The sequence below is a fragment of the Pezoporus flaviventris genome, unplaced genomic scaffold, assembly GCF_033815535.1.
Source record: "Pezoporus flaviventris isolate CSIRO_AGI_PZ_B2104156 unplaced genomic scaffold, CSIRO_AGI_Pfla_v1 ptg000007l, whole genome shotgun sequence".
Taxonomy (NCBI): domain Eukaryota; kingdom Metazoa; phylum Chordata; class Aves; order Psittaciformes; family Psittacidae; genus Pezoporus; species Pezoporus flaviventris.
Window position 1 is genome coordinate 47622536 of NW_026892555.1, and position 24798 is coordinate 47647333.

General features: G+C 38.8%; 2 protein-coding genes across 5 annotated transcripts in view; one reads left to right on the forward strand and one right to left on the reverse strand.

Annotated features, from left to right (window-relative positions):
- NPC1 (NPC intracellular cholesterol transporter 1) overlaps positions 1-13557 on the forward strand; it is a 27372-nt gene extending 13815 nt beyond the window's left edge. The window contains exons 9-25 of the mRNA XM_061448644.1: positions 343-569; positions 1129-1229; positions 2210-2312; positions 3246-3435; positions 3878-4060; positions 4750-4864; positions 5672-5799; positions 5889-6029; positions 6587-6676; positions 6786-6976; positions 7753-7868; positions 8436-8565; positions 8967-9167; positions 10029-10260; positions 11323-11436; positions 12172-12334; positions 12930-13557. Of these exons, the coding sequence (XP_061304628.1) occupies positions 343-569; positions 1129-1229; positions 2210-2312; positions 3246-3435; positions 3878-4060; positions 4750-4864; positions 5672-5799; positions 5889-6029; positions 6587-6676; positions 6786-6976; positions 7753-7868; positions 8436-8565; positions 8967-9167; positions 10029-10260; positions 11323-11436; positions 12172-12334; positions 12930-13012 (2508 nt within the window). The 3' untranslated portion in view covers positions 13013-13557. The remainder of the gene's footprint in view (positions 1-342; positions 570-1128; positions 1230-2209; positions 2313-3245; positions 3436-3877; positions 4061-4749; positions 4865-5671; positions 5800-5888; positions 6030-6586; positions 6677-6785; positions 6977-7752; positions 7869-8435; positions 8566-8966; positions 9168-10028; positions 10261-11322; positions 11437-12171; positions 12335-12929) is intronic.
- Positions 13473-24798, reverse strand: part of RMC1 (regulator of MON1-CCZ1) — a 16111-nt gene continuing 4785 nt past the window's right edge. For 3 of the 4 annotated variants that reach the window (XM_061448645.1, XM_061448647.1, XM_061448646.1), the window contains 16 exons: positions 23663-23749; positions 22319-22459; positions 20657-20760; positions 20133-20222; positions 19919-20024; positions 18376-18487; positions 17518-17562; positions 17108-17161; positions 16675-16803; positions 16230-16336; positions 15405-15524; positions 15205-15282; positions 14936-15040; positions 14782-14850; positions 14413-14638; positions 13473-13650 (listed from right to left, as the gene is read on the reverse strand). In XM_061448645.1, the coding sequence (XP_061304629.1) occupies positions 13571-13650; positions 14413-14638; positions 14782-14850; positions 14936-15040; positions 15205-15282; positions 15405-15524; positions 16230-16336; positions 16675-16803; positions 17108-17161; positions 17518-17562; positions 18376-18487; positions 19919-20024; positions 20133-20222; positions 20657-20760; positions 22319-22459; positions 23663-23749 (1653 nt within the window). In that variant the 3' untranslated portion in view covers positions 13473-13570. The remainder of the gene's footprint in view (positions 13651-14412; positions 14639-14781; positions 14851-14935; positions 15041-15204; positions 15283-15404; positions 15525-16229; positions 16337-16674; positions 16804-17107; positions 17162-17517; positions 17563-18375; positions 18488-19918; positions 20025-20132; positions 20223-20656; positions 20761-22318; positions 22460-23662; positions 23750-24798) is intronic. The other variant, XM_061448648.1, reaches the window with a different exon arrangement.

Here is a 24798-nt window from a genome sequence, read left to right on the forward strand (position 1 = left end):
AACTAGAACTTTCCAAGAGGAAAGACCTAAATATACCTAATGGGTATAATCATATGGAGTTGACTTCCATCTGTAGTGCTATGTATCCATCAAAACAATTGGTAGATATTCATATTGAAAGTCCTAGTCTTGCTATAAACTTTTTGCTGAAAAACTTTTGTTAGAAGTAGGCTTGCAAGCTAAGTCCAACTAAGTATTCTTAGTGTGATCATGGGAATAAGAGGTTTAGTAATGTGCTGCTATCTCTGGAAACTTACAGGAATGCAGCATGCACTTCAGTCCTGTCTTGCAAGGGAAATGCTTTTTTGTGCTGCCGTTAAACTATGGTTTGGTTTTTTCAAGGTACTGGATTTGCAGGATGCTATTGTCAACATAACTGCTTCTTTTGACAATGAGACTGTAATGCTGAAAGACATTTGCCTGGCTCCTCTTGCTCCCTACAACAACAACTGCACTATCCTAAGTGTACTCAACTACTTTCAGAACAGTCACTCTGTTCTAGATCACACTGTTGGGGATGAGTTCTTTGTGTATGCTGACTACCACACTCACTTCTTATACTGTGTTCGGTAAGCAGTACAGTTACATGGCTTTTTCAAACTGTAAGCCAGCTAGGTCTTAGTCTTGCTGGCAAACAAAACTAGCTAGTTTTCACTGCCCTCTTGAACCTTTTCTTACCCCTTTATAAACTCAGTACTATGTGGAACTGCGGGTTAGTATAGATTGCTTGTGTTTCTGTATCGTAGTACTTAAGCAGGAGCTATATTTTAATCGGATTTCTAGTTAAGCTTGGTTTGTTTTACCAAGCGAAGGTGCTGGCTTTGGTTTACCTTAAATGTAGTTCAATTACTTTGGAGAAATGAGTTTCTATAGAAACTGTCTTCAGCTTTCACTTCGGTTCAGTTGGGTAGAAGCTACTCCTCATCTTAACTACAAGGAAGACACCTTTAAAATTGTATTTAAATTCAAAGTAAATGTAGCACAAGGGCAGTGTATCACTAGCAGTCTTATTTCATTTCTCTCCTGATATCAGTTATAACACAACAGCTCTCAGCTCTCTGCCTTTTTTTTGTGCTGTGCCTCAGTTGTCAAGCAGAAGCTAACACTTGCTGCTGGTGATTTCTTTAGGGCTCCGGCATCACTGAATGACACAAGCTTACTGCACGATCCCTGCTTAGGAACATTTGGTGGACCTGTATTTCCATGGCTGGTGTTGGGAGGATATGATGGTAGGTTGGCAAAACAGTATTGCAGTTTAACTCTTGGCAGTACATATTTGTGTGCTGTCTTTAGCACTTAAGGTGCATTCTCATTTAACACAGATGTTTAAGAATACTCCAGAGAAACTGAAGTTTTGTTAAACTTTCAGTAAGTAAGGGTATTTAGTTTTCCAGTAGATCCATTCTGAGATTGTAGGCAGACTACTCTGGAAATACAAAATGTAAACAGGCTGTTGCTGGAACATACTTGTCTTGTTGACAAGTATACAAATGTTCAGCCTGCTTTGGGCCTGCTAAAGGATCTCTGGTTTCTGGAGACTAGATATAAGACATGAAGTATCTGAGGTTGACATAGTGGGACGTGCATGTATTTTGTTTTTTAAGTTAAACTTTTGTCACTGCTCTGACAAAGCACTTAAGAATAAATTGAGGTGTTTGCTAAAGGAATCCTCCCATAATTATTCTGAAGCTAGAATTTTGTTCAGGCAGTTTATCCAATTAAACATAATTTGATAAGCCAAACAAATATACTAAAACAGCCTCTGAAGGCATGCACTTCTTGATGAAACTGTAGGGGTTTTGTACTTGCTTTGAATAATATCTAAGTATACAAGAGGCACAGTGTTTAGGAAACCACATCCTGTTTCCTAGATGGAAAGTCATAAACACTAGTTATATAGTAGCCCCTTGTCTAATCATGCAACAATTTAATGTTGGGGTGCCATGAACATTGTCAATAATGTATAGTTACTTTCAAATACAACCTGGAATGCTTCTCTGCTTCTGTTGTCATTTCAGTAGTGTTTGAGAACTTGGTGTTGTTTGTTTTAAATGGGAGTTGTAGGGATGGGATTGCTTTGAACAACAGTAATTTTAAACTTAACTGTACAGGATTGCTTTGAACAATACTAATTTTAAACTTAACTGTACCAGCCTATTCTGAAATGTGAGCTCCACTTTATAGTGCCTTTTTTTTTTCCCTACTCTAGATGATAATTATAATAATGCTACTGCTCTTGTTATTACTTTTCCTGTCAATAACTACTACAATGACTCAAGAAAGCTAATGAAAGCCTTGGCATGGGAAAAAGAGTAAGTAGACATTCCTATATTCTGGAATGCAGACATTCCTTAGAGTAGCTCCAACTGTAGAAATGTGAAAAACACCTGTACTGTACTGCTTCTCTGTGTAACTACACAAGTGTTGTGAGAGACAACAGAACCAGTTAAGGACAAACTGTGCTGGTTATAAAACTTTCATTTAATGTGACATACTTCACTTGGTTTGAGGAGGTAGGATCTGATCTTGTTAGCAGCCATCTAGTACAGTAGTATTCGTGGGTAAGGACCTTCAGAGAGGGTTTGATGTACTTTGGCTGGAGTCACACAGGTATTCTCTTTGGTCGGCTGGAGTGTTAACTACCAATGGAGAGGTCTGGATTATCCTGTAATTCTTGAACTCCAGTTTTTAAAAGAAACATCTTCCAGATGAGTCTTTCCTCCCCTTCACTATCTTGAATAGCTGATGTTAGCTTGCACAGGCCAACTGCTCTGTTAAACTACTGTACTAGGAAAACTAGATAAACTACTGTACTAGGAAGTCTAAGTACATGCTAGTACAACCAGCATCTACTTGTGTCACAAGCACCCCTCCCTTCAGTTAGGGGAACTGAAATAAAGCTATTAGCCCTTAAGTACTGTAAGCAATCTGTGTATTTCCAGGTCTAACTCTGAGGAACGTTGCACTTATACTTTGAAATAGCTTATGCAAGATGTGTGATTGTCCTCAAACTCTGGAGAGAACATGGAAAATATTTCAACATAGTGTATTTGTGGTGCTTGGAGTAGAGTTCTAGAGATGCGTAGCCAGCACCCCTCTTAAAAATGAGGAAGGTCTTTCAAAGTACTGTCTGGCCACAGTGCAGTCTTGTACCACACAGATGATTTAAATTTGCCTTCAGCCAACTTGTATTTCTAGTATAAGATGTTTTAGTCTTTAAAGTATGACTAACTTTTTTTCTTTAGGTTTATTAACTTTCTGAAGAACTATGATAACCCAAATTTAACCATATCATTTTCTGCTGAACGGAGTATTGAAGATGAAATCAATCGTGAAAGCAACAGTGATATTGGCATTGTGTTGATAAGCTATACTGTAATGTTTGTGTACATCTCTATGGCTTTGGGACGTATCCAGAGCTGCAGAAGACTGCTGGTATGTATGTAGTTCTCACTGCTGTAAACACTGAAGCTAAACCTTGCTGACTAGCTTTACTTGGCTTTAAGTGACTTAAATATTTTTGCAGAATGCTCATACTCAAGATTGTCTTAAAGCAGAGACTGCCTTAGGCAGGAACTGGGGGTAGCATTACCCTTATCATACTTGATGATACTTGTATGCTTCTTAGCCTTAGGTATTTTCATTTGATGTGCAGTTAACTTCAGCTTCATGGCTTTTACCCTCAAGGTTCTTTGTGTTTTATTTTGGCTTTTGTTTTGTTTTTTTTTTAAATTTCTGGATCTTCACAAGAACCAGAAAAGCAGCTTTCTAGTACGTACACTTAAAGTAAGAACATGGCGTTTACAGTTGCTAGAATCTGTCCTGTGTAATGATGCTGATTTAGCTGATTACAACTTTTACATTACAACTTTTTTAGGTGGATTCAAAGATATCCCTGGGCATTGCAGGCATCCTGATTGTACTGAGCTCAGTGGCATGTTCTATAGGCATTTTCAGCTACTTTGGAATCCCACTGACACTGATTGTGATAGAAGTAATTCCCTTCTTGGTGCTGGCTATTGGGGTGGACAACATTTTCATCATGGTACAGACACTTCAGGTATTTATTCTCGTACACACTCTTATAAACATGCCTGTCTTCTTTTGAAGGCTGTTAACTTGGAGCAGTGTCTTCTGCATTCCAGTGCTCAGTCCAGTCTGAACAGCTCTGTCTCCCAGGAGTGGTGTTGGAGAGCCATATGTATGTTTTGCCTCAGCAAACACACCTTCCCACCATAATCTCTGCTTTTTCTTACTGCTGGCTGATAACAAGCTTTACTCAACTTCTGGTCCACGTACTAGTGATGTACAAAAGAATAATATCCTTAATATCCTTCTCTGGTAGATGTAGAACTTGACTTCTATTTTGATCACTTGTAACTTTAGTGTATTGTGAGCAGTATTCGTGGACTAAACTACACACTTCAGACCAGAGACTTCTGACACCAAGTAATCGGCTTTCTAATTTGACAAGCTCAGTAACCTACTGCAACTGGCACTGCCTCTGGCAAGTGTGTTTTGGCTGAATTACTGAACTTAAAATACAGTACTAAGTTAAGTTTTAAGCAAGGCAACAGAGGATGTTCATGCTGCTTTTATATTGGAGAATCTCTGCTTTTTTATTTAACTTGTGTTAATGCAGCAGAAACAATAAAAGAACTTGGTGTGTTTGAAGGCTTTTTTTAAAGCCATATGAAATCACTTTCTAAATTGCATGATTCCTAATTATAATAAATTGTCTTGAAACAGAGAGATGAGCGCCTTCAGGGTGAAACCCTGGATAAACAGATTGGCAGAGTCTTGGGAGATGTGGCACCCAGTATGTTTCTCTCGTCTTTTTCGGAGACTGTGGCATTCTTTCTTGGTAAGACTTCTTTAAGCCTTGAAGATAAGGGCCTTATACCTGCGTGTTGCAAAAATCAATAAAAAACTAAAATATGAAAACAAAGCAAGAATTTGTAGAGGAAGCTAAGCTTAGTTGTTCATTGCTATAATCAAGTTTGAGCTCTGCTGGGGATAAGCATTGTAGTACTTCAAGAGACTGGCACGGTTAAAAAGATCTAATTCTGAATGTTGAGCTCTTTGGGCTGGAGCTTTTTACTGATCTGTAGTGATTGACAAGTCTAAATTTGACCTTAGTACACCCTGACATCTGATATATTACTAACTCCTATATTGCATTCAGTCATCTTGCTGCTGCTTGGAAGAATTGCCCCTACAAGAGATTGCATTTGAGGTTCACTCTTGCAATATTTTTTAGAGGCATATCTTACGTTGTTACTCTCCAAGTATAAATTTGCCTTTTTCATAATGTATTTGTTTACCTGGAGTGTAATTTGCCATTGGTTCATCTTGCATTGAGTGGCTTAATATTGAAGTAAGACCTTGCGTAACAGTGCTCTTTAACAACCCACTTATGCAGTCTGCACAAGACTAATAACTTTGGAATTGAGAAATGTCTTGAAGCCACTCACTTCTTTGCACAGCCTTAAAGGTGTCAAACAGGTCAAAGACAGCAGTTGTAGCCAGGTTCACCTTAGCTGTTCTCATTACTTAACAGAAAGGGTCTTTGTCCTGCCATGATGCTAGCTGTTAACTTAGATATGTCTAGAAAATGCTCATACATCCCTAAGAGAAGGGAACTTGCTTTAACAAACTGGGTCGCTTTCAGGGACACTGTCTACGATGCCAGCGGTTCGCACATTCTCCCTGTTTGCTGGAATGGCTGTGCTCATAGACTTCATTCTTCAAGTTACTTGCTTTGTAAGTCTCCTGGGCTTGGATATTAGACGTCAAGAGGTGAGTATAAATGCACCTGTAACTGCAGTGTAATAGGGATGGCATCTTCTGCAGCACTGTACTAAATCTGGCATTTAATCCCTTTTTAGAGGAATAGACTGGATATTCTGTGCTGCATCAAGAGCAGTGAAGAAACGGGTGGAGTCCAGCATTCTGATAGCATCTTATTTCTCTTCTTCAAAAATCTGTATTCTCCATATCTGCTTAAGGATTGGATGAGACCAATAGTAGTATGTACATTCTGTTTAAAGTAAGCAGTCATCTAAACTTGAACAAAAGTGTAGTGAGCCTTAAGGTATAAATACTGAAGAAAAATCTTCACCATGACAAAACAAATGAACTTTTTAGTGTTTTTGCTTTCAGCATTAGTAATGGAATAAGCTTTTATAACTACAAGAGTATTTCTAGTAATTAGAGGCCTGACCAAAGCCCAGATTTAAGAGCTGTGTTACTGACAATGAAATCACTTTGGGTGTATGTTAAAAGTCAGCACATGGTTGGCTCCTGCACTGCATTAATCTCTAGTGTCATTGAATCTGTGCTTCAGATTGAGATAACTGTGCATGTTTATGAAGTGTTTGGCATACCTTTCACTGCTGCCTTCTAAATATAAATTTTCTTTTATGGCTCCAAAGGGAGCTCTGGGTGGCAGTAAAATGTAGCTACTGTTGTACTAAGCCTGGATAGCATACTGAAACTAAAGCCTCTTCCTATTAACTTGATAAATGACTTCTACTGCTTATTGTTTCTGTATAGTTCTTGCTTCCATGAATTTGCTTTTTTGCAGATAGCGGTGTTTGTGGGTGTTCTGTCATTCAGTACAGCAGTTATGCACAATGTAGAGATTGGACTGGATCAGTCTCTCTCAATGCCAGATGTAAGTTTTAAGATTATGTTGCTCTTCAGCAGTTTGTGACTCGTTTGAAGCTTTTTATCTTATGCTACCTCAATATCATGTAATAGTAACTCAAGCATTTCCCTTTTAGGACTCCTATGTAATAGATTACTTCAGCCACATCAGCAAGTACTTGCATGCAGGTCCTCCTGTTTACTTTGTCCTAGAAGAAGGGCACAACTACACCTCTTTGGAAGGGCAGAACATGGTGTGTGGTGGAATGGGATGTAATAATGATTCACTTGTCCAGCAAGTCTTCAATGCTGCAGAAATTGGTAGCTAGTAAGTCTCTTGCTTTTCTCTGCATAGTCACATTGAAGAGATGTAGTTGACTAGTGTGTTCTTTAATTTTGTTCAGGCCAGCTTGTACAACTGTCACTGTTGTACTTGCTTTATACTGTGGTTTGGGAGGGAGGAAGGGAAGAAGCTGTGGTAATCTCCTAGCATGAGGATAAAACCTGTCTCAATTGGTGGGATATACTGATGTACTTGGGTTTAAAAAAAGAACTTGATCCTTTAAGGAATCTAGGAATAGTAGGAAGAACTCATGAAAACCTCTTGGTGTGGCTAAGCTCTCCTGGAAAATTATTTGCATGATTGGCTTCTAAACTTGGATGAACTGGTCTAGCCAAGCAAGGCTAAGCAGGAATTGTATCTGGAATTCAGTAGCTAATAACTGAAGAAAGTCTCTTCCTGACTGCTTCCAGTGCAGCTCAGTGGTTTCACTTCAGCCTAACTGAAGGAGGAGCATCACTTGAAAACTGAGGCAACAATATCTGGAATAGGATGGGGCACTGAGTGGGTAGGGGAATGGAAAGCTGGGCATTCAAGTGAAAATTGAATGTGGGGAAGAAGCTCCTCTTGCTTGTTAGCTGTGGTCTTATGAGCAAGACTGACTCTTGAATAGGGAACTGGAACAGGGCAGTACATGAAGGGTTAAGTAGCTTAGACCAGAATAAGATGATGTGGTGTAAGTCAGTCTTGGAAGAGGTCAAGGGATGTGTTCTGGAATGAAACACAGAATTACTGATGATGGATATGTTGCATTATTTTATTAGCACAAGGATAGGTTATGCCCCATCATCCTGGATTGATGACTACTTTGACTGGGTGAAGCCACAGTCATCCTGTTGCAGAGTCTACAATACCACTGGACAGTTTTGCAATGCTTCAGGTATTGGCATCCATCTTGTTGCTAGGGGATTAGTTTGGTTTAAAAGTTTCACAGCCAAAACATTATGAGTCAGGTGAATAGCTTTTCTTGCTGTGAGCAGGCACTTCTTGAGCTGTCCTGTCTTTGAACTGCTGTTTGAATGAATGTAAACTTTCTACTGGAATGCTGCAGGCTGAAGACAGCCTACCTGCACAGCCATTGTAATGACTGTTCAAAAAATAACTTGATCCTTCTGCTGGTTTCACTAGAGCACACAAGCCGAGTGCTCTGGTTTTGTTCAGATCCTTCAGTTTGGTAAAGTTCTCATTGGGTCCAATGTAGGTAGTGCAAAGTAACTGAGTTCCCTGGTAAGCCTTGCCTTAGTAGTAATAAATAAAAATAAAGGACTAGAAACTTTGTACAGAATTTCAGGGCTGATGAGTTATTTCATTAGTGAAAGTGCTTTTTAAGGAACTGTATCCTGGAGTATTGCAAGTCAGAAGTTAGGATCAATAATTGATCCTGTAGTTAGGATCAGTGTTAGGATCAATAATTGATCCTGTAGTTGAGCACCTTGTATTCTTTCAGTCACTGATCCATCCTGCACTCGCTGTCGACCACTGACTCAAGAAGGCAAGCAGAGACCAGAGGGCAAAGACTTCATGACATTTTTGCCAATGTTCCTATCGGACAACCCTAACCCTAAGTGTGGCAAAGGGTAAGAGCCATGTTTGATGTATCTTACTTAGCCCAGTGTGTTGAAGTTACTTGCTGTGGAAGGGTAACTTCAAGTGTAACTACTTGCTGTGGAAGTGTATGTCTGCAAGGCTGGGTATTTAATGACCTTCTGAAAGGCAGACAGACATTGACATCTTGGCATTGAAACAAAACTGGGAAAACAAATGCATCATCAGTTAAAAGGAGAGCTACTTTTCCCTATACAAAGAAACTGTATAGCCAGTCTGTCCTAATATATCCTGTGCAATCTTCAAATGTGTTGTGCTCTGAAGCTTGTCAGTTTTGGGAAATGTTAAAAACAGGATTTTAAGTTATAAAAGCTAGTAAATTTGAATGGTGGTCACTGATACTGACATCTAAAATGTTACTGTGTTTATGCAGAGGACATGCTGCATACAGCTCTGCTGTCAACTTTATAAACAACAAATCTGATGTTGGAGCCACTTACTTTATGTCTTACCATACTGTACTGAAAACATCATCTGATTTTATTGATGCTATGAAGAAAGCTCGGGTTATAGCAGATAACATCACTGAAACCCTGGGCATCAAAGAGAAGAACTACCGGGTGTTTCCTTACAGGTATGCTTACATCTTTCTTGCCTTAGCGATAAATACTCAACTTGAGCAACTAGGAAAAGATACTGGCTAGTAACATCTTAAAGACTTGAGTCTTGAGTTTTGTTTAACAGAAGGTAATAACAGAGATTCTGGAATTTATAGTAAAACCACAAAAATATAACTTATACCCATAGCACTAACTCTGTCAACTGTGGTTGATAACTAACTTAACTTGTCTGTCACTACAGAGGTAGCTCTGGCTTCAGCTCAGGCTCTTCCTAGCTTTTGTAGTAGGGTTGAGTAGTTCCAACTTGAGCAGATCTGTTGATCTGGGTAGTTGCAAGCTGTACTGTGCATGTATTGACTTCAAACTTCAGTTATTCAAACTTAAAGCAAAGGCAGCAGTGTTGCCAAGTATAGCTTATCTAACACTTGTATGATTAACATACTAAAGACTGTGGAAGAGTACCACAATGAAATTGAGTTGGAATGGGTATCTGTACAGCTGATCTCTTTGAACCAAAGAATCCTATCGATCCTTGTGGCCTCACTGTGCAATGAATCTGTTCAGACTCTCTGCAGTTGTTTCTCCAGACACTTCAGTTGATCTGAGGAGCTGCCTTCTGGCAGCTACTGGAGCTGGAGATCTGGACTGTGGGAATTACTCTGACTTCCAGATACAGCCTTTATTTGAAGTGTTAGTGAGGAGCTGTCATGTAACAGCCAGCATTTCCACAGGAGTTATTCCACTGATGCTAGAAAGCCAGTTTCTGTTGGTGACCCCTGTTAGGAGGGAAGTACTTTATCTGTAGTACAGAAGCTAATCTAATATTAGCATGTAACAAGGAAGGTGGCTAACTACACATTCTCTTCTTTCTACAGTGTGTTTTATGTCTTCTATGAACAGTACTTGACAATTGTGCACGATGCCATCTTTAACCTCTGCATCTCCTTGGGATCGATATTTTTGGTGACAACTGTGCTGCTTGGTTTTGAAGTATGGGCTGCTGTTGTAGTTTCAATAACTATTGCTATGATCATCATCAACATGTTTGGGGTGATGTGGCTCTGGGGCATCAGCTTGAATGCAGTTTCATTAGTAAACCTTGTCATGGTAAGTTAGCAAGACATCTCTCTGCTTCTGTTGCCAAATCTTAATTCTGTGTCTTACTGCTCAGTATCATGAATATATATATATTTTTTTCTACTAAATTTTGACAGGCATTTGAACAGTAGTGGAACTATCTTAATATATCTAGATGGCCTAGAAAACAGGTTCATTCTAACAACTAGTCTTAGTACTGAGCATATAAGGCCACTGAACTGTCAGTTGTACTGCAGCTGGTGGTGGTCTAGTCTGTTCTGTAGCAAGTTGTATTGCTACTATATAGGCATATAGTAGCATATATATCAAGAGAAGCTGTTCATGCCTATGGTAAGGATATATAGCTTAGTGTTAGGGCTTCTGCTGTGTTTATGTTCTCCAGAGTAGATCTATGATGTGCTAGCACCAATATTGTTCCTATATAAATGGAGAAACCACTTGGGCAGAGACTGCTTTGGTGAAACATTCCAGAACTTAGTAACTAATAGCTGAGTGCTGGAGTTCTGCTTACCTTGTTTTCCAGGGATTTGTGGCAAATCTGAGGAAGTTATGGGAGTAAATGGTTGCCTCATGTTACAACTAGACATATGTTCACACAAGTCCACCTGCCAGATAAATCTAAGATTTACCAGCAGTTCAGTATTGTTAAATGACTAATCAGTTGAACTTCTATAGCATCAAATCAGCATGAATACTCAGTGTTGTTCTAAAGCAATGTTATTGCAGGTAGTATCTGTAAACTGAGTTCAGTGTTCACTGTGCACACCTTGTTGAAGCCAGCTTTCTACAGTATTAAGATACTTTTGTTCTCCAAAACTATCTTATGTTCTGATTCCTGTTTAATCAGATTGATTGTCCATTAGTAATACCTGGTGGTAAAATGCTGTACAATATTTGGAACAGCCCCTAGAAAGCAAGTAATGCTGAGCTTGTAGTGTCCAAAGACATTAATCCTGGGAGCTGGTCACAGCTGCCAGAACTTTTCTAGCCTGTCTATAGAGTTCTGAGACATTACCATCAAAATGCTCATCTGAAATGATGTTTTCATATGTGTTTCTTTTCACTCCCTAGAGTTGTGGTATTGCTGTGGAATTCTGCAGCCATGTAACAAGAGCATTCACTATTAGTACTAAGGGCAGTAGAGTAGAGCGTGCAGAAGAAGCTCTGTCTCACATGGGCAGCTCAGTAAGTATCTACTGTATGGGGGGGAAAGGGGTAACCAAGTCACAAACTATGCCAATATCAAGTCATAAGGATGGCCTTTGCCTTTTCCTTTTGGAATGCTTAAAACTCTTCTTAGGCTTCTACTGTTAACAGGGGTGATGAAGACTCACATTTTTAGTCTGTTACTACTACCTCAGCTAAAAGTTTTAGCTGAACTAGTAGGTTGGGTTAACCTTGAATTGCCCCATTAGGATTAAGTGCTTCCCTCTTCCAGATACTTGGAGGTGACTAGGAAAGATTGTTCTGAATATGGGATGCAACTGGAGCTTTCAGAATGCAAGCAGGGCTCATTATTTAGGCCATACTATCATATCAGTCTAAGTTACATGGTTGGGGCTGGAATACTGCTCTGGTAATGCATGCACTGGGCCTTCATGTAAATGTGAGTTATTTCAAGTGATAGTTTTCATCTGTATCTGCCCAAAGTAAAAAAATAAACTAGGTGGCTGTGGAGATACTGGGTTTTTAACCATACTGAGCCTGTCCTGTGGTGTCAGTTTCTAGTGGGACCAAGAACTGGACCTTTTCTCTTGAGTTAAGTTTTGGATTTGGTTCTGAGGACTAACAGGGAGGCAGGTATGCTGCATGTAGGAGCCTCAAATTACATAAAGTATTTTAGCAAATGTTAAATGCCTTAAGCAAATGGATTATAAAGAGCCCTACTTAGCACTTTAATACTTTTTTTTTAATTAACAGGTTTTCAGTGGTATCACACTGACCAAATTTGGAGGAATTGTAGTACTGGCTTTTTCCAAATCTCAGATCTTCAAGATATTCTACTTCAAGATGTATTTAGCTATGGTTCTGCTGGGAGCAACACATGGACTAATATTTCTTCCAGTTCTGCTTAGTTACATAGGTAAGATGTGACAGTTGGCTCCAAAACATGCTTCAAACAGAAACAGCTAGCTGCCTCTGCACGTTTTTCTTCCCCATGAAATGGAAAGGTTTGTGAAGATACAAAAGCAGAACTTGAATGTGCCTCACTTGTCCAAGTAGGCTTGCTTTGGAGAGCAGTGCAGGCTTGCTGTTCAGGCATGCTTAGGTGAAGCAAATGCAGTCTTGTCCTGTGCTGATTTTCATGGAGATGGCTTCTAGGCCCATGTGGCCCAGCAGACAGTAGCACAATTTATTTGTGTCTCAGCCTGGGGACACGATGGTAGGGGGAGCAACAAACCTGCTGTGGGATGCTGGATGGTCCAAATACTTGTCCTCCTGAATTTGGGAATTCACATGTACAGTGCGGCTCTTCAAAGTAGACTAATTCAGCCTTACTAAGGGGGTTAAGACTGAAGATTCACCTACTGCACTTGCTGCTGTTGCCAGCTATTAACAGCTGAGCAGTAGTATATTCCTCCTTGTTAAGCTAGACCTAGACAGTTAGCTCACCTGTGCTTCTTGATCAGCTGCAATGCTGAGACTTGGGAATTAACTCTGTTTTCTCTCTCTCTCAGGCCCATCAGTAAATAAAGCTAAAACTAGTGCTGCACAAGAGAGGAACAGAGGTACAGAACGGGAGCGACTCCTCTACTTCTAGTTTTTTAAACGGTGTTCAGTGGACTACATGAACTGTGGCTTAGGCCCAGCTCTTCTTAAGAACTGAAGCGCAGCAATGTTCTATGACTATCACACTGTAACCACCACTGACTTGACTCCTGCACAGATTCAACTAAAAGATCAGCTGCAGCTTTGGGCATAGCTTTAAACTCAGGAAATGCTACGTGTGGCTCATGTAACAGTATTACTAAAACTAGATGTGTTAAGATTACTAAAACACTTCTGTTGTCAAGAGGTTGCGCCTTTTTCCTCTAGAAACCTGAACCACCTGTATTGAGATTTGAATAGCTTATTTTGTCAATGAAATGGAGGTGATGTGTAGGAGAATGGACTGCTAAACCACTGACACTGATTTTAAATGCAGGTCAATGCAATTTTTGTCTCTATTTTTAGGGGGAAGCCATCACAAGTTGTAATATTTTTAGTACTATTTGCCAAAATGTCTTGTATATACTTTATTATAAAATAGCAATTTTGTAGTTCAAAAATCTACTTAAACGCAATAAATTAAGTTTATACATTTCAGTGGAAGAGTCTTTCAGAATGTTGTGGGCTTCATGAGAGCTTGTTCTCCAAAAACTTGTTTGAAGAAGGTGACATGTTCTTCACAGTGCTCACCTAAGGAGAGGAGGGGAGACAGACATTAACTTTAAAACTTGGAAACAAGACTGTAGTTTTACCTTAGTTCATAAGGACTAACAGGGAGGCAGGTATGCTGCATGTAGGAGCCTCAAATTACATAAAGTATTTTAGCCTTTAAGTAAAGGAGTTTAATAATTTTAAAGCAGTAGAATACTGAGCTACCTCCTGTTCTGTGACAAGGAATCTTGTGCTAAAGCAGTTGTTTGATCTAATTCCAGTATTTAACAAGCAGATTCATATCCACAAGTTCTTTACTGCCAAGATACAAGATCTTGGAGTGGGATTCTGCACCTACAGGCTCTCTGGTGATACTGTGTTGCTGGTGCAAGCCAGTGTAACTTGGTTTTTGAAGTAAGAAGAACTGTAGTACAAAACAAGCCTTGAATTTTTGTCATCTGTAAAAACGAACAACTGAACTCTAAGGTTTCTTGACCCAGCTTCTGGCTTCAGGAGAAAGCGCTAATCAGCGATAATGACTCAGCTAAGCATAGAAGTGCAAGCAACTGCAGGCCAAACAGGTTAGCTTAATCTGCAAATTCCTGTTTGGCTCAGTCTCTTTACTCCTGGGTACAGTACAGAATGGGATATGACAAGTTAACTTTGGAACTATGCTTGAAGGCATCTAAAATACAGGCTAAAAAGTACCACAAATTTTATCTTGTAATTCATACTTGACTGGAAGTGAAACTAGTCTTAATTCTACTTGCACAATTGAGTATCTGATTGCTTATTGCTTACCTGGTGTAAAACTAGGGTTTCCTCGTAACCGCTGATTTCTTTGCTCAAAGAATCGGAATATAGTGTAGAAAAGCATGTCATCTTCTGCTTGTTTTGCTGCATCAAGGAATTTGCGGGCTGAAATGCTGTCATGTCCTCCAATGCCCCTGATGAATCTCAAGGCAGCCAAAACTTGGTGTTTGGACAACAGAACTTCCACTATTTCATCATTTGCTGTGGAAAGTCTCTGTGAAGTCAATCATAGCTGTAAGACTATGCTTCTAACATGTGACTGAGATGCTAGCTAGTCACTTCAAGCTTGGTCAGGTAAGTTGTTTGATAAGTTAACCCACATGTGACATGGAGTTACTATAGTCTTAAAATGCTTACTTTTAACATGTCCAGAGAGAGCTGGTGTGCAGGAGGGTAAATGCTTTCCAGGGACAGTAACAGACAAGCCTAGGCCAAAAGCAGAAATAACCTTAAGATTCTGAAGACTGGCCATCTCTATCACTAGCTTATTGAAATAACTTGTCTTACATACCAAAGGCTTTGAGTCACTGAGCACATGGTATTGCAGAAACTGATGGAGCATGTAGAACAAGTTGTGTTGAACAAGGGTTTTGATGACCAGCTCGTACAAGTAATGCTGTAAATGCAGGAAGACCACCATCAAAGGTATATTTCAATACCAGTTTTTACTGTCTAGAAGGTAGCAGTCTTCAGGACTTGGACATATGACCAGGATTGGTTAGAAACCCCATGTCATTTCATGAAGTAAGGTGATACACATGGCATGTGTAAGTACTTTACCTGAACTGCAATCTGGAACTGGTTAAGAGAGCGAATGTATTCCATCAGGACTGCTATAGTGAACTTATGAGGTTCTTCCTGAACAAGAAAGTAAGTGTTAGGTGGAACTTGCATAGCTTCCCCCTTTAATGACTCCCCATAAGGATGGGCATCAAAATACCTAATCCTGACAATAAAGCCTTCTGCAGGCTAACACTTACCTTCTTCTCTGTAAATACAGATAAAACATGTGTGTACATGTCAGACTGGTCAATAACTGCTTGAGTGCGAACTGGACGTTTCAGGAGTGGATTACTTCTACTCAGACCTGCCTCTACCACCTGCAAGAAGAAAGCCCTTTTAAAAGAAGACTAGTGTTGCACAGTTTTAGTCAGTCTTATCTGTACAGAGATCATTCTCCACTGGGAATATAACTATAAACATGTTTTGTTACTGAGCAAGTTTACATCTGTGGTCACATTATACAGAATGCATTCTGTTCAGTATGGGCTTCTGTATTTAGTTTAAAGCTGCTTTTAAAAGTAGTGTAAACTTAGCTGTTATAGTTTGCCTCAAAGCAAAGAGATGAATCAAACTTACTGTAACACATGCCCTGGGCTTTTAAAAGGATTTTCAGTATGTGGCTGTGCTATGTGAGTTAGTGCTTGAACTTGGTGTTTTAACATAAGCATCAGGGCTGCACCTGTTGAGCAATGTTAAAATGTGCCATGAAATCACTGGTTTGAAAACTACTTCAGAAGTTACATATTCCAAGCTGCTTTTTAAGCTTCTACCCTCTTCTGCTTTCAAACACTGGGGTGTGTTACTTGTCATGCTGGAGATCAGCGTGCATCACCTGCCACGAGGGACTGATAAGTGGGGGCACCTTGCACGGTAGACCTTCTCTATTAAGCCTGGGGCAGCCAGGACCTTAGGGTAGACCTGAATTTCCTAAGTTGAAAAGAGCATGCCTTTACCATGATGCAATCTGAAATGCAAATAGCATTGTCCTATCTTTGTAAGCTGCTGTAGCTAACATGGTTTACCATAGTATAGCTTTGCTCAGCCTCCAAGTACTTCTTATATTCATGATTCAGTTTGTCAAAAACAGTTGCAATCACAGACAGTGATCCCCTTTCTGGCTCACTGAGCACTGGAAAGATAAAAAGAAAAAGAGAACTATGAGGAGAAATAACCAGGGGCTTTAATGTTGCCATTTTCAAAAGGTTATCTCTGCTCTAAGCTTGATTCTGAACTTAAAAAGCACTTTCAGACATGTTAGATTTTTAACTAACTGGGGAGTGGGTTGAATTCTTCCATGCTGTTACTTTAACTAACCTACTAACTGCAGTCTAGGCAAATGCCATCTTCCAGGACCAGCTTCAGAGGTGATCTCATATTTAAGAACTTGTTAGCCCAGCTAACTTGTGTCAGTATTTATGAACAAGCAGAACTGTATTTTCAAGATACAGACAAAGCACTTGAACTTACTTTGAGAGCACACAGATAGGATAACCATTTTGCATTCTTTCCTTTGGAGAAGGAAATCCATTAGTTTTCCTTTATCTAGCAAGAGGTTAACTATGGGTTCAAGTTTCACTTGAAGACTCCAGAGGTAACCTTGATTTGAAGGAATAAAACAAAAAGTTAATTGTCTTGTATAGTATAGCCCAGACATCCAACTTTTCAGTCTTTAAATGAGAACACATCTGGATTATAACTTATTTACCTTCCCAAGTTTGTTTTAGAGCAGCATTACCCCTGAGAAGTTGTAGAAATGTGGTTATCTCAGTTATTACTACTGAGAGTACTCACCTTACTAGGTACATGTGCTTAGTTGTTCTAAGCTGCTTTGTGTACTGAAGGCATAAACCAGCCACCCTTTGACACTGAGTACAGCAGAGTGAGACAGCTCACTGCTTACCTTCACTTGCACTGATGATAATATCAGGTTGAAAGACAATCCAAGAGGAAGAATCTGAATGTTAAAGTTCTAACATCAATAGTTAACATTTGATTCTACACTGTTGCTACTATTCACATTAACGTACTTCCATTTACTGTCATCTTATCTTGGAAGTCTTGAACCCTATTCTTGGAATTATATCTACAATTTCATAGTGTACCTATCAGTAAAGTAATGCAAGTATCTCAAATGAGCAAGTATAGTAGTATACTAGATTTCCATAATTAATAGTTCCATGAAAACATTAGTCTCTTACAAAGCATACTTTGTCTTGAAGTATAATCAGCTAAAGCTGGACTTAATGGGTAATCGTACATAGAATAAGGCTTCAGAAAGCCGCTTACAGTTGTAGAGTAGTTAAAGGATACAGAGTTTACATGGAACAGGAGACTGACTAGTCACAGAGGCTGGACCTGCAGTAAAAAATAACATCAGGTGAAAAACCAGTAGTTCTCTGACAGCTCTCCTGTGCTAACAAAATACAAACTATAATCTTACACTGAAAAGCACACACCTCTAGCAGTCCTACAGCACACAGACAAAAAATGATACTCCCATTCATGTTAGCCAGATCATCTACAAAGTCTGATGCTGAGAAGGGAAACAAATTCTTCAAAACAGACAAGTGACACCATGTATGCACAAGTATCTTATCTCTAGTACTGTAATTCCACATACATAGATGTCACCTGCTGTATTTATGTAAGAATTGTAAAAAGGAAGACTGGTCTCATCCTAAACTTTGTTTAATACAAACCTCCACCTGCAGATTTGTCAGTCATACTTGCTATAAGTGACTTAAACTCAGATATTTAAAGTGCAGTTGATCCTCTAGAAGCAATTTAAAAGCATCTTTCTCTTATATAAAGAGAACTATCCTACTTTGCCCTGTGCTAGTGGAACTATGCTCAGACTATTTCTAGCTACTTCCAGCTTGATGGTAATTATCTGCTACACTTCTAGGACAGGAGAACAGAAAGGTAATCAAAGAAGAATCTAAGTGTTGAAGTCTTAACGTTGACTACTTTTCTGTAGTAGGCATAAGCTTGGAACACAGGTTTACACTCAATTCCTTCTTATTTCCTCTCTCACCCTCTCCTAAATATGCATCATAGAAATATTAATAACCAACACCCTAAAGCTGAAACACCAGTGTGCCAGCTGTTACATTTAGATAATCTTGATAACAGTGTTAGATACTTATTATATAGTAATATGAGTAATACCTGCTACAGGTATTTGATAGGGTTGTATTGATCGAGGCGGAAGTACAAATTGATGGATAGTAGTAGACCCATCAAATTCTCCTTTTAGCTTGATGTCAAATATAACTGAAGTCTGCAATTGAGAAGAAAAGATTAGTATTCACAACTGTGAATTACTCCCCATTTAGGTGCACTCAGGCCGATTTTTCATATTTTCATCTTATCTTCTCCGTTAGAGAATGGTTTAGGTTGGAAGAGATGTGCTGTGGCAGGGACACATTCCATGAGACCACATTGCTCAAAGCAACACTTCTGGGGATGGGGCTTCCACAATTTCCCTGAAGAACCTGTTCCAGAGTGTTATTGCCCTCACTGTCAAAAAATTTTTGCTTGTATCCAGTCTGAATCTACCCTTCAGTTTGAAATCATTCCCCCTTACACTGTCACTACAGGCCCTAGTATATGTCCTTCTGTCTGTCTTGTACATCCCCTTGCAAGAGATTCCTTTTGAATTCCCTGCTTAGTTATGGACACTAGAAACAGGAAAATTCTGCATCTTCCTAGGATATCCTCATACATCTACCGTTCCGTCTTGTTCAACTCGGGTCACTAACACTTCCACCCAGTATGTACCACATTCTTAGCCTTGCACAGTGAAAATTAGCTTTACTGTCAGTGCTAATGAAACATGACTTCCACTACTACCATCTACCTTATTTGTAGATGTAGGGTAAAATATAAACCTACCCTGGTTCTGTTTTCTATGTTTATATAGTCATAGCTCAACCACAATGCTGGAGAAAAAGCACTCTAGGTTAAATGTATAGAATTAACGTGAATTATAGATGAAATATCAACTAACCATCCTAATGAGATAAGATGTATTATCTTCTCTTGGCCAGCTTCAGGAACAGGGACAAGAAGCCAAAGCCCTTCCACAGGTTAACAGCAAATTACTACTCTAGCTTCACCACCGATCAAGCCTTGCTCCTGAGACTACAGACAAACAAGTTCTATCCACACTACCATATGCATAAGGTCACTTGAGTCCATGTAAGTTTTTGCAGATCTGGGCCTTCAAACTCAAGGAGCATATGTTTGTGTCATACAACATTCAAATGTTTCCAATATGGGAAGTTCCCAGGTTTCATAATTTAGTATCCAATTTAACTCTACTTCTTCATATGCTGCCTTAAAAGCCTACACAGTACAGCATGAGAGTATCACAGGAAACTAACAGGAATTAAAAAGAAAGTATAAACTCCAGGAATTAACAACAGCCCTGATTAAATGTTAGCCCAGCAAGCTAAATGGATAACTTTGAATCTCTTCTACCCTTATGGGTTTGTTCCTGCAAATACTCTGGCTTTTCACAAAGCTAAGCACATGCAAAAGCATTTCTAGGGCTAACAGGCACTGTTATTAAAGTCTGCCCATGACTTTCAACAGTTAAGGCACAACATGGCAACCCCATGGCAGTGGGGTTGGAAGTTGATGATCTTAAGGTCTTTTCCAACTCGTAACTATTCTGTGATTCTATGACCATAATATAAATAAATCAGACCTCAGTATCCTGATGATGGACTACCACCAAATTATCCACAACATTAAGTGCAAACTTCCCAGTTCTGTTCAGCTTTAAAATGTGTGTCTTCTTACAGGAGCCCTCTCTATGGAAACAAACAAGTATGAGAGCTGGTCAGTAAGCCTGTTTAAACTGGAAAACAATATGTCTCTTATATGTGAATCACCATGAGTGTTCTTCATTCTGTTCTTACCTGGGTAAGTGATAGAGGACTACTTCTGCTCCTGTACTATTGGAAGTCCTTGAGTGATGCCTCAAATAGAGAACATAAAGCTGTCCGTATCTAACAAGACAATCGGATTACAGCATTATTTTCAAATAAGAGCTCTAACCAGTCTACTAGAGCCATACATTTTATCCTAAAAGATGTGAGATTACCCAACTCAGGTAATCTATTAATCAGGACTAAACCAGCACTTGATAAGTCACATGGCACAGCCTAGACTCATGCAAGTTGGGCATCTGTGACCAACTCTATCAACACACCAGTTAAAGAAATAAACATTTTCAAAGTTTCTGTACAAATCAAGAACAATTTAATGTAAACCAGCTCTAGGATACTGTTTAGAGGCTTTGTTCATGGCAGTAACTGAAGCCCTTTAATGCAGTAGTACTGCTAGAACAAGAAACAGATGCAACCAAGTTAATATTCTTATCTTCTCTCAGCATCCCCTGAACTGTCATGCTTTTCCAAGGAAGGCTTAATTAGATACATACATTGTAGCCATAGCAATATCTCTTTCAGAAAGGCTGAGCTTGGATGACTTGGGTGCTGCAGGTAACTCAATTTCAAATTTTGATAGCTTTGACATTGTTCCACTCTGTTAAGCAGGAAAAAATAAATAATTATTAAGACATAAACCAGAGGTCTCAAGCAACTGTTAATCAAATGCTGTGTCAACAGCACTCCCAGGAGGCCAAGAGTGGCAACAGCCGAAAAGAAGAAAGGCACTGACGCAAAGTGCGTGACTCAACACGTGCTTCTACTGTTATAATTTTAGCAGCTTTATCATCTTGATTTTATAACGTCAGCTTCAGCTAGAAAAACCTTTCAATTTTAGGAAGTCAAGACAAATGTCCACACAAATCCCATTTACAACTGACCTAGGCATCTCAAATACCAGTTCTCTTCCTTCCTTTCTCTCTTCCAGCAAAGTATATGCTCCAAGTCATGAATAACTGCTTACTGGAAAGGACAAATATCAGTACCTCCCACCAGTCAGTTTCCTTTAGTTCCTGCTAAATGCACAATCTGCCTTGACAGTAGCATATCCCTGCTCCTGCATAATGTTTCCTCTCTCCTCTTCGCCTTTACTATGGAATTTATATTTAAACAAGTTTTTAGAGTTTTCAAAGCTTCAACTGAAATTGACTTCCCATTCTCATTCATTCATTCTTGAGTGTAAAGTGTGAATGCTACAGCAATATCGCTTTTGCTAGAGCTCTATTTTCGAAGATTATTTCAGCACAGTACCTTTCTCAGGAGACCTTTAAAGATTACCTTCTGAACGCAAAATAAGAACTATTTAACTTCAAGCTGCAACTCAACACAAAATGTCAAGGAGGGGAAAGCATGACCTAAGCCCTTAAAAAGAAAACTGTGAGAGGCTAACAAGTTCTACCAGCCACCTAGGAGAATGTCATTTCAGGATGCAGTACACATGATCAACACAAACCAGGAAATCATTTGAATAAACTGCTTTTTAATCTCTTTCCTTAGACTACCACAGAAATCTTACTAATCCTTTGACAGAAGCAAGACAAATGCTGTAATTCTTCACCTTATAATTACTGTGTGATTAACTTAAAACAGATTCTAGTTTTCACTAAACACCTTTTCAAGACAATAAGAAAAATATTTTCCTAACAAGCCACAGGGAAGAACACCAAGAGAAATAAATACTGTAAACCAACCATCTCATGCTTGGGACAATAATTGTTTCTTATGTGCTACTTTCTGTCTTTTTCAAAATCATCTCCTCACATTTGGAAGGTTGTAATTATAGTCACAAGTGAAAGGCCCTTATTTGTCATTACCGTACTACAGAGTGCCAAAGCTCATATCAAAAGTAAATAATCTCTTTAAATACATTTAAGTTGTCAAATATTGTGTCACTATTTTTTTTCCTCCATTTTTAAGGTCCAACAGTAGCTGGACAGATCTCTTTCCGAAGGCAACATAACAGCGAGCAAATTACTTAATTCTAAGCCATTGCCTTGGCACTACCTCATAGATTTTTGCTTTGTCCTTTGCTTGTAGTCCTACAAGAATGTGAACACACGCACCTCTTATAAGAAGCACGGGAAAAACAACAGAATATTTGAGTGAAGAAGCAGTCTAAAAAGCAGCACACAGAAGTTTGGAATACATCCCTTTACCTTGAAATAGAATGGCTGCAGGACATTGCCAAGGACAGTGGTTGAAAGAAGAATAACAGAGCTCTCTGGACAATACATGTACCAGTTGACATTAATACTCTGATTCTTCAGAAGTTTTAAACTTCGTTTCTCTGGTAATACCTGAAAAAAAACAGGATATTAGCATTGTATTACTGTCAGTATTCTAACAACAGAATTGCTAGGAATGTTAAGTGAGAAACTGTTAAGTGTAAGGGCATTTACAGTGCTAGAATTAAACCTCAGAAACCTGACAATCACAGCTTAGGCCCCAATTTACTGTAGCTAAGGAAATGCACATCAAATCCTCCTCAGATCCTAACAAGTTGAAAGGTGCTGTGTTTTTCCCTTATCCAGGTCTGGATATAAGTTCTGTCCATAATGGAGAACACACGTAGCTTGACACAACTAGTGAAGTTTTAATAAAAAGTTATTACAGTATCTTTGCTACCTGCACTCCTCAGCTTCCTTAATCTTTTATTTTAAGAACTAAGACAGTATATAAATTATTTTCATTTTAAGGGCTTAAATAACTTTTCCTTAAAAACACACTTACTTGATTCAGCCCTTTTATTTGCAGGGTTGACATTCATTATCTCTTAGCTGTCAAACATATTTTTCCCCCTCAATCAGCAGTAAATGCTGCTGCTTCTTCTGTTACTTTCTTTACTGTTAGTTATTAGTAATTATGTGAGACACCATGTCTTAGCTCCAGGACTGGAACTATTGGAAGTGCACAACTTTGGAAGACATTCATAACATTCCTCATCATGAATGTCAGAAAGGGCTATTTATTCATTAGATTTCTTCAAAAACATATGCAAAGGTAAATACACGTAACACAGAGGAACTCAGACAGTGAGATCAACATAGGAGAAAACTGCTCCTTTGCACGTGGGTATCATTATCTAGTCAATTATTTGTTCTTTGCTGCATTTTAATCATGCACACATCATCCCTAATGCTGACTTGTTTTGCATGAAGTGGTATTTCACATTAGATTTAAATATACATATACATATACATGAATACTACATGCAAGCCAAGAGCATCTATCATTAATCTAGAGTTCCCAAGGCTTAACTAAATACTCCTTTATACACGGTCTGTTAGCAGTGCTAAATAACCTGTTGATAATAAATTCCCTCTGCCTCAAAAATGTATTCCTCACGAAGAAAAACAGTCTGCAAACAAAATGGCAGAATTTTATTGTTTTAGTAGTTTGCTTTCTCAATGAGAGAGCTAGAAGAAAGGAATTCAAAGAAACCATCACAAATTTACATTTTCAGTTCTCTAGATATGTCCTGCAGGAGTTATTTGTATTACCTGGTAGAACTCAATTCCTTGATCTGTGATGAAGACAATTTCTGTTGAGCTTGTCCAGCAGAATCCTAGAATATTGGCGTTCTTTGTCTTTTAAAAAACAAGCAAACAGACACTCTTCTACTTGGAATAATTAACTATTCAGATAAGTTAATATTACTAAATGAAGAACACAAGACCAAAGGCAATTTATTTACCAAATCATTGGAGTTAATACTTTTGGTTAACTGGAGACCCTGTATCATGTATGTACTTACGTAATCATCATCATGTACTTGTGTAAAAACTTCCAAAACAATGATTGAACACAACTGCTCTATGACCTGAATTTTTGGCAGCATGTGAGATTTACAAGTTTATTACACAGTCAAATTTTATTTTTGCCCTAAATACAACCAAGTTCTGCTGGTTCAAATCATACTGCAAATTCAACCAATTCCTGCCATGAAAAGCAGGTTCCTTATGTTAACAGAAATTAAGAGCTAAGTGGAAGTATCTGCCATGACTTCACTCAGAACACTACCATAAATGCTTTGCTAGAATGATTTACTCAAACACATAATTCTAAATAATGAATCAGACTGCTTCATCTTTGAAGTCTACAGGAATAAAGGGATCTGTGCAAATCAGATGTTTAAAAATTCACTTCAGAATACCCCAAAACGTATCTTAGTTAAAAACTGAAAAGTACCAAGCAATGTTTCTGATAAAATAATAATCAAAAAAATAAAAAGGGTTGTTTAAAAATACCAAAAGGCACACAAACTGGTAATAGCTTACTAACACTGATCAGTGAAATTAGGGTAAACCAGCCACATTAACCTATCTGGTATTAGTATAATTACTGTCTGCTGTTTCTCTATCATCAGCACTTTGTCTCTTCTCTTTCCCAAACCCTGACATTTGTTGCCTCAGCATTTGTTGTCATAGCATTTCCAGTCCCTTCTAGGAAAGGATTACAGTGACTAGACGAGGAAGGTTTTTCTGGTATTGTTAATACCTGCTTGTTTACTTTAATTCAGATAGGCAGTAGTGGCTACATATTTATTTAATGTTAGTGCTGGGGAGGTATCCCAATTAGTTCTCTTGTAGAGGCCCCCAGTATAGTAGAGATTCATCTAGGCATATAAGCCTGGCAC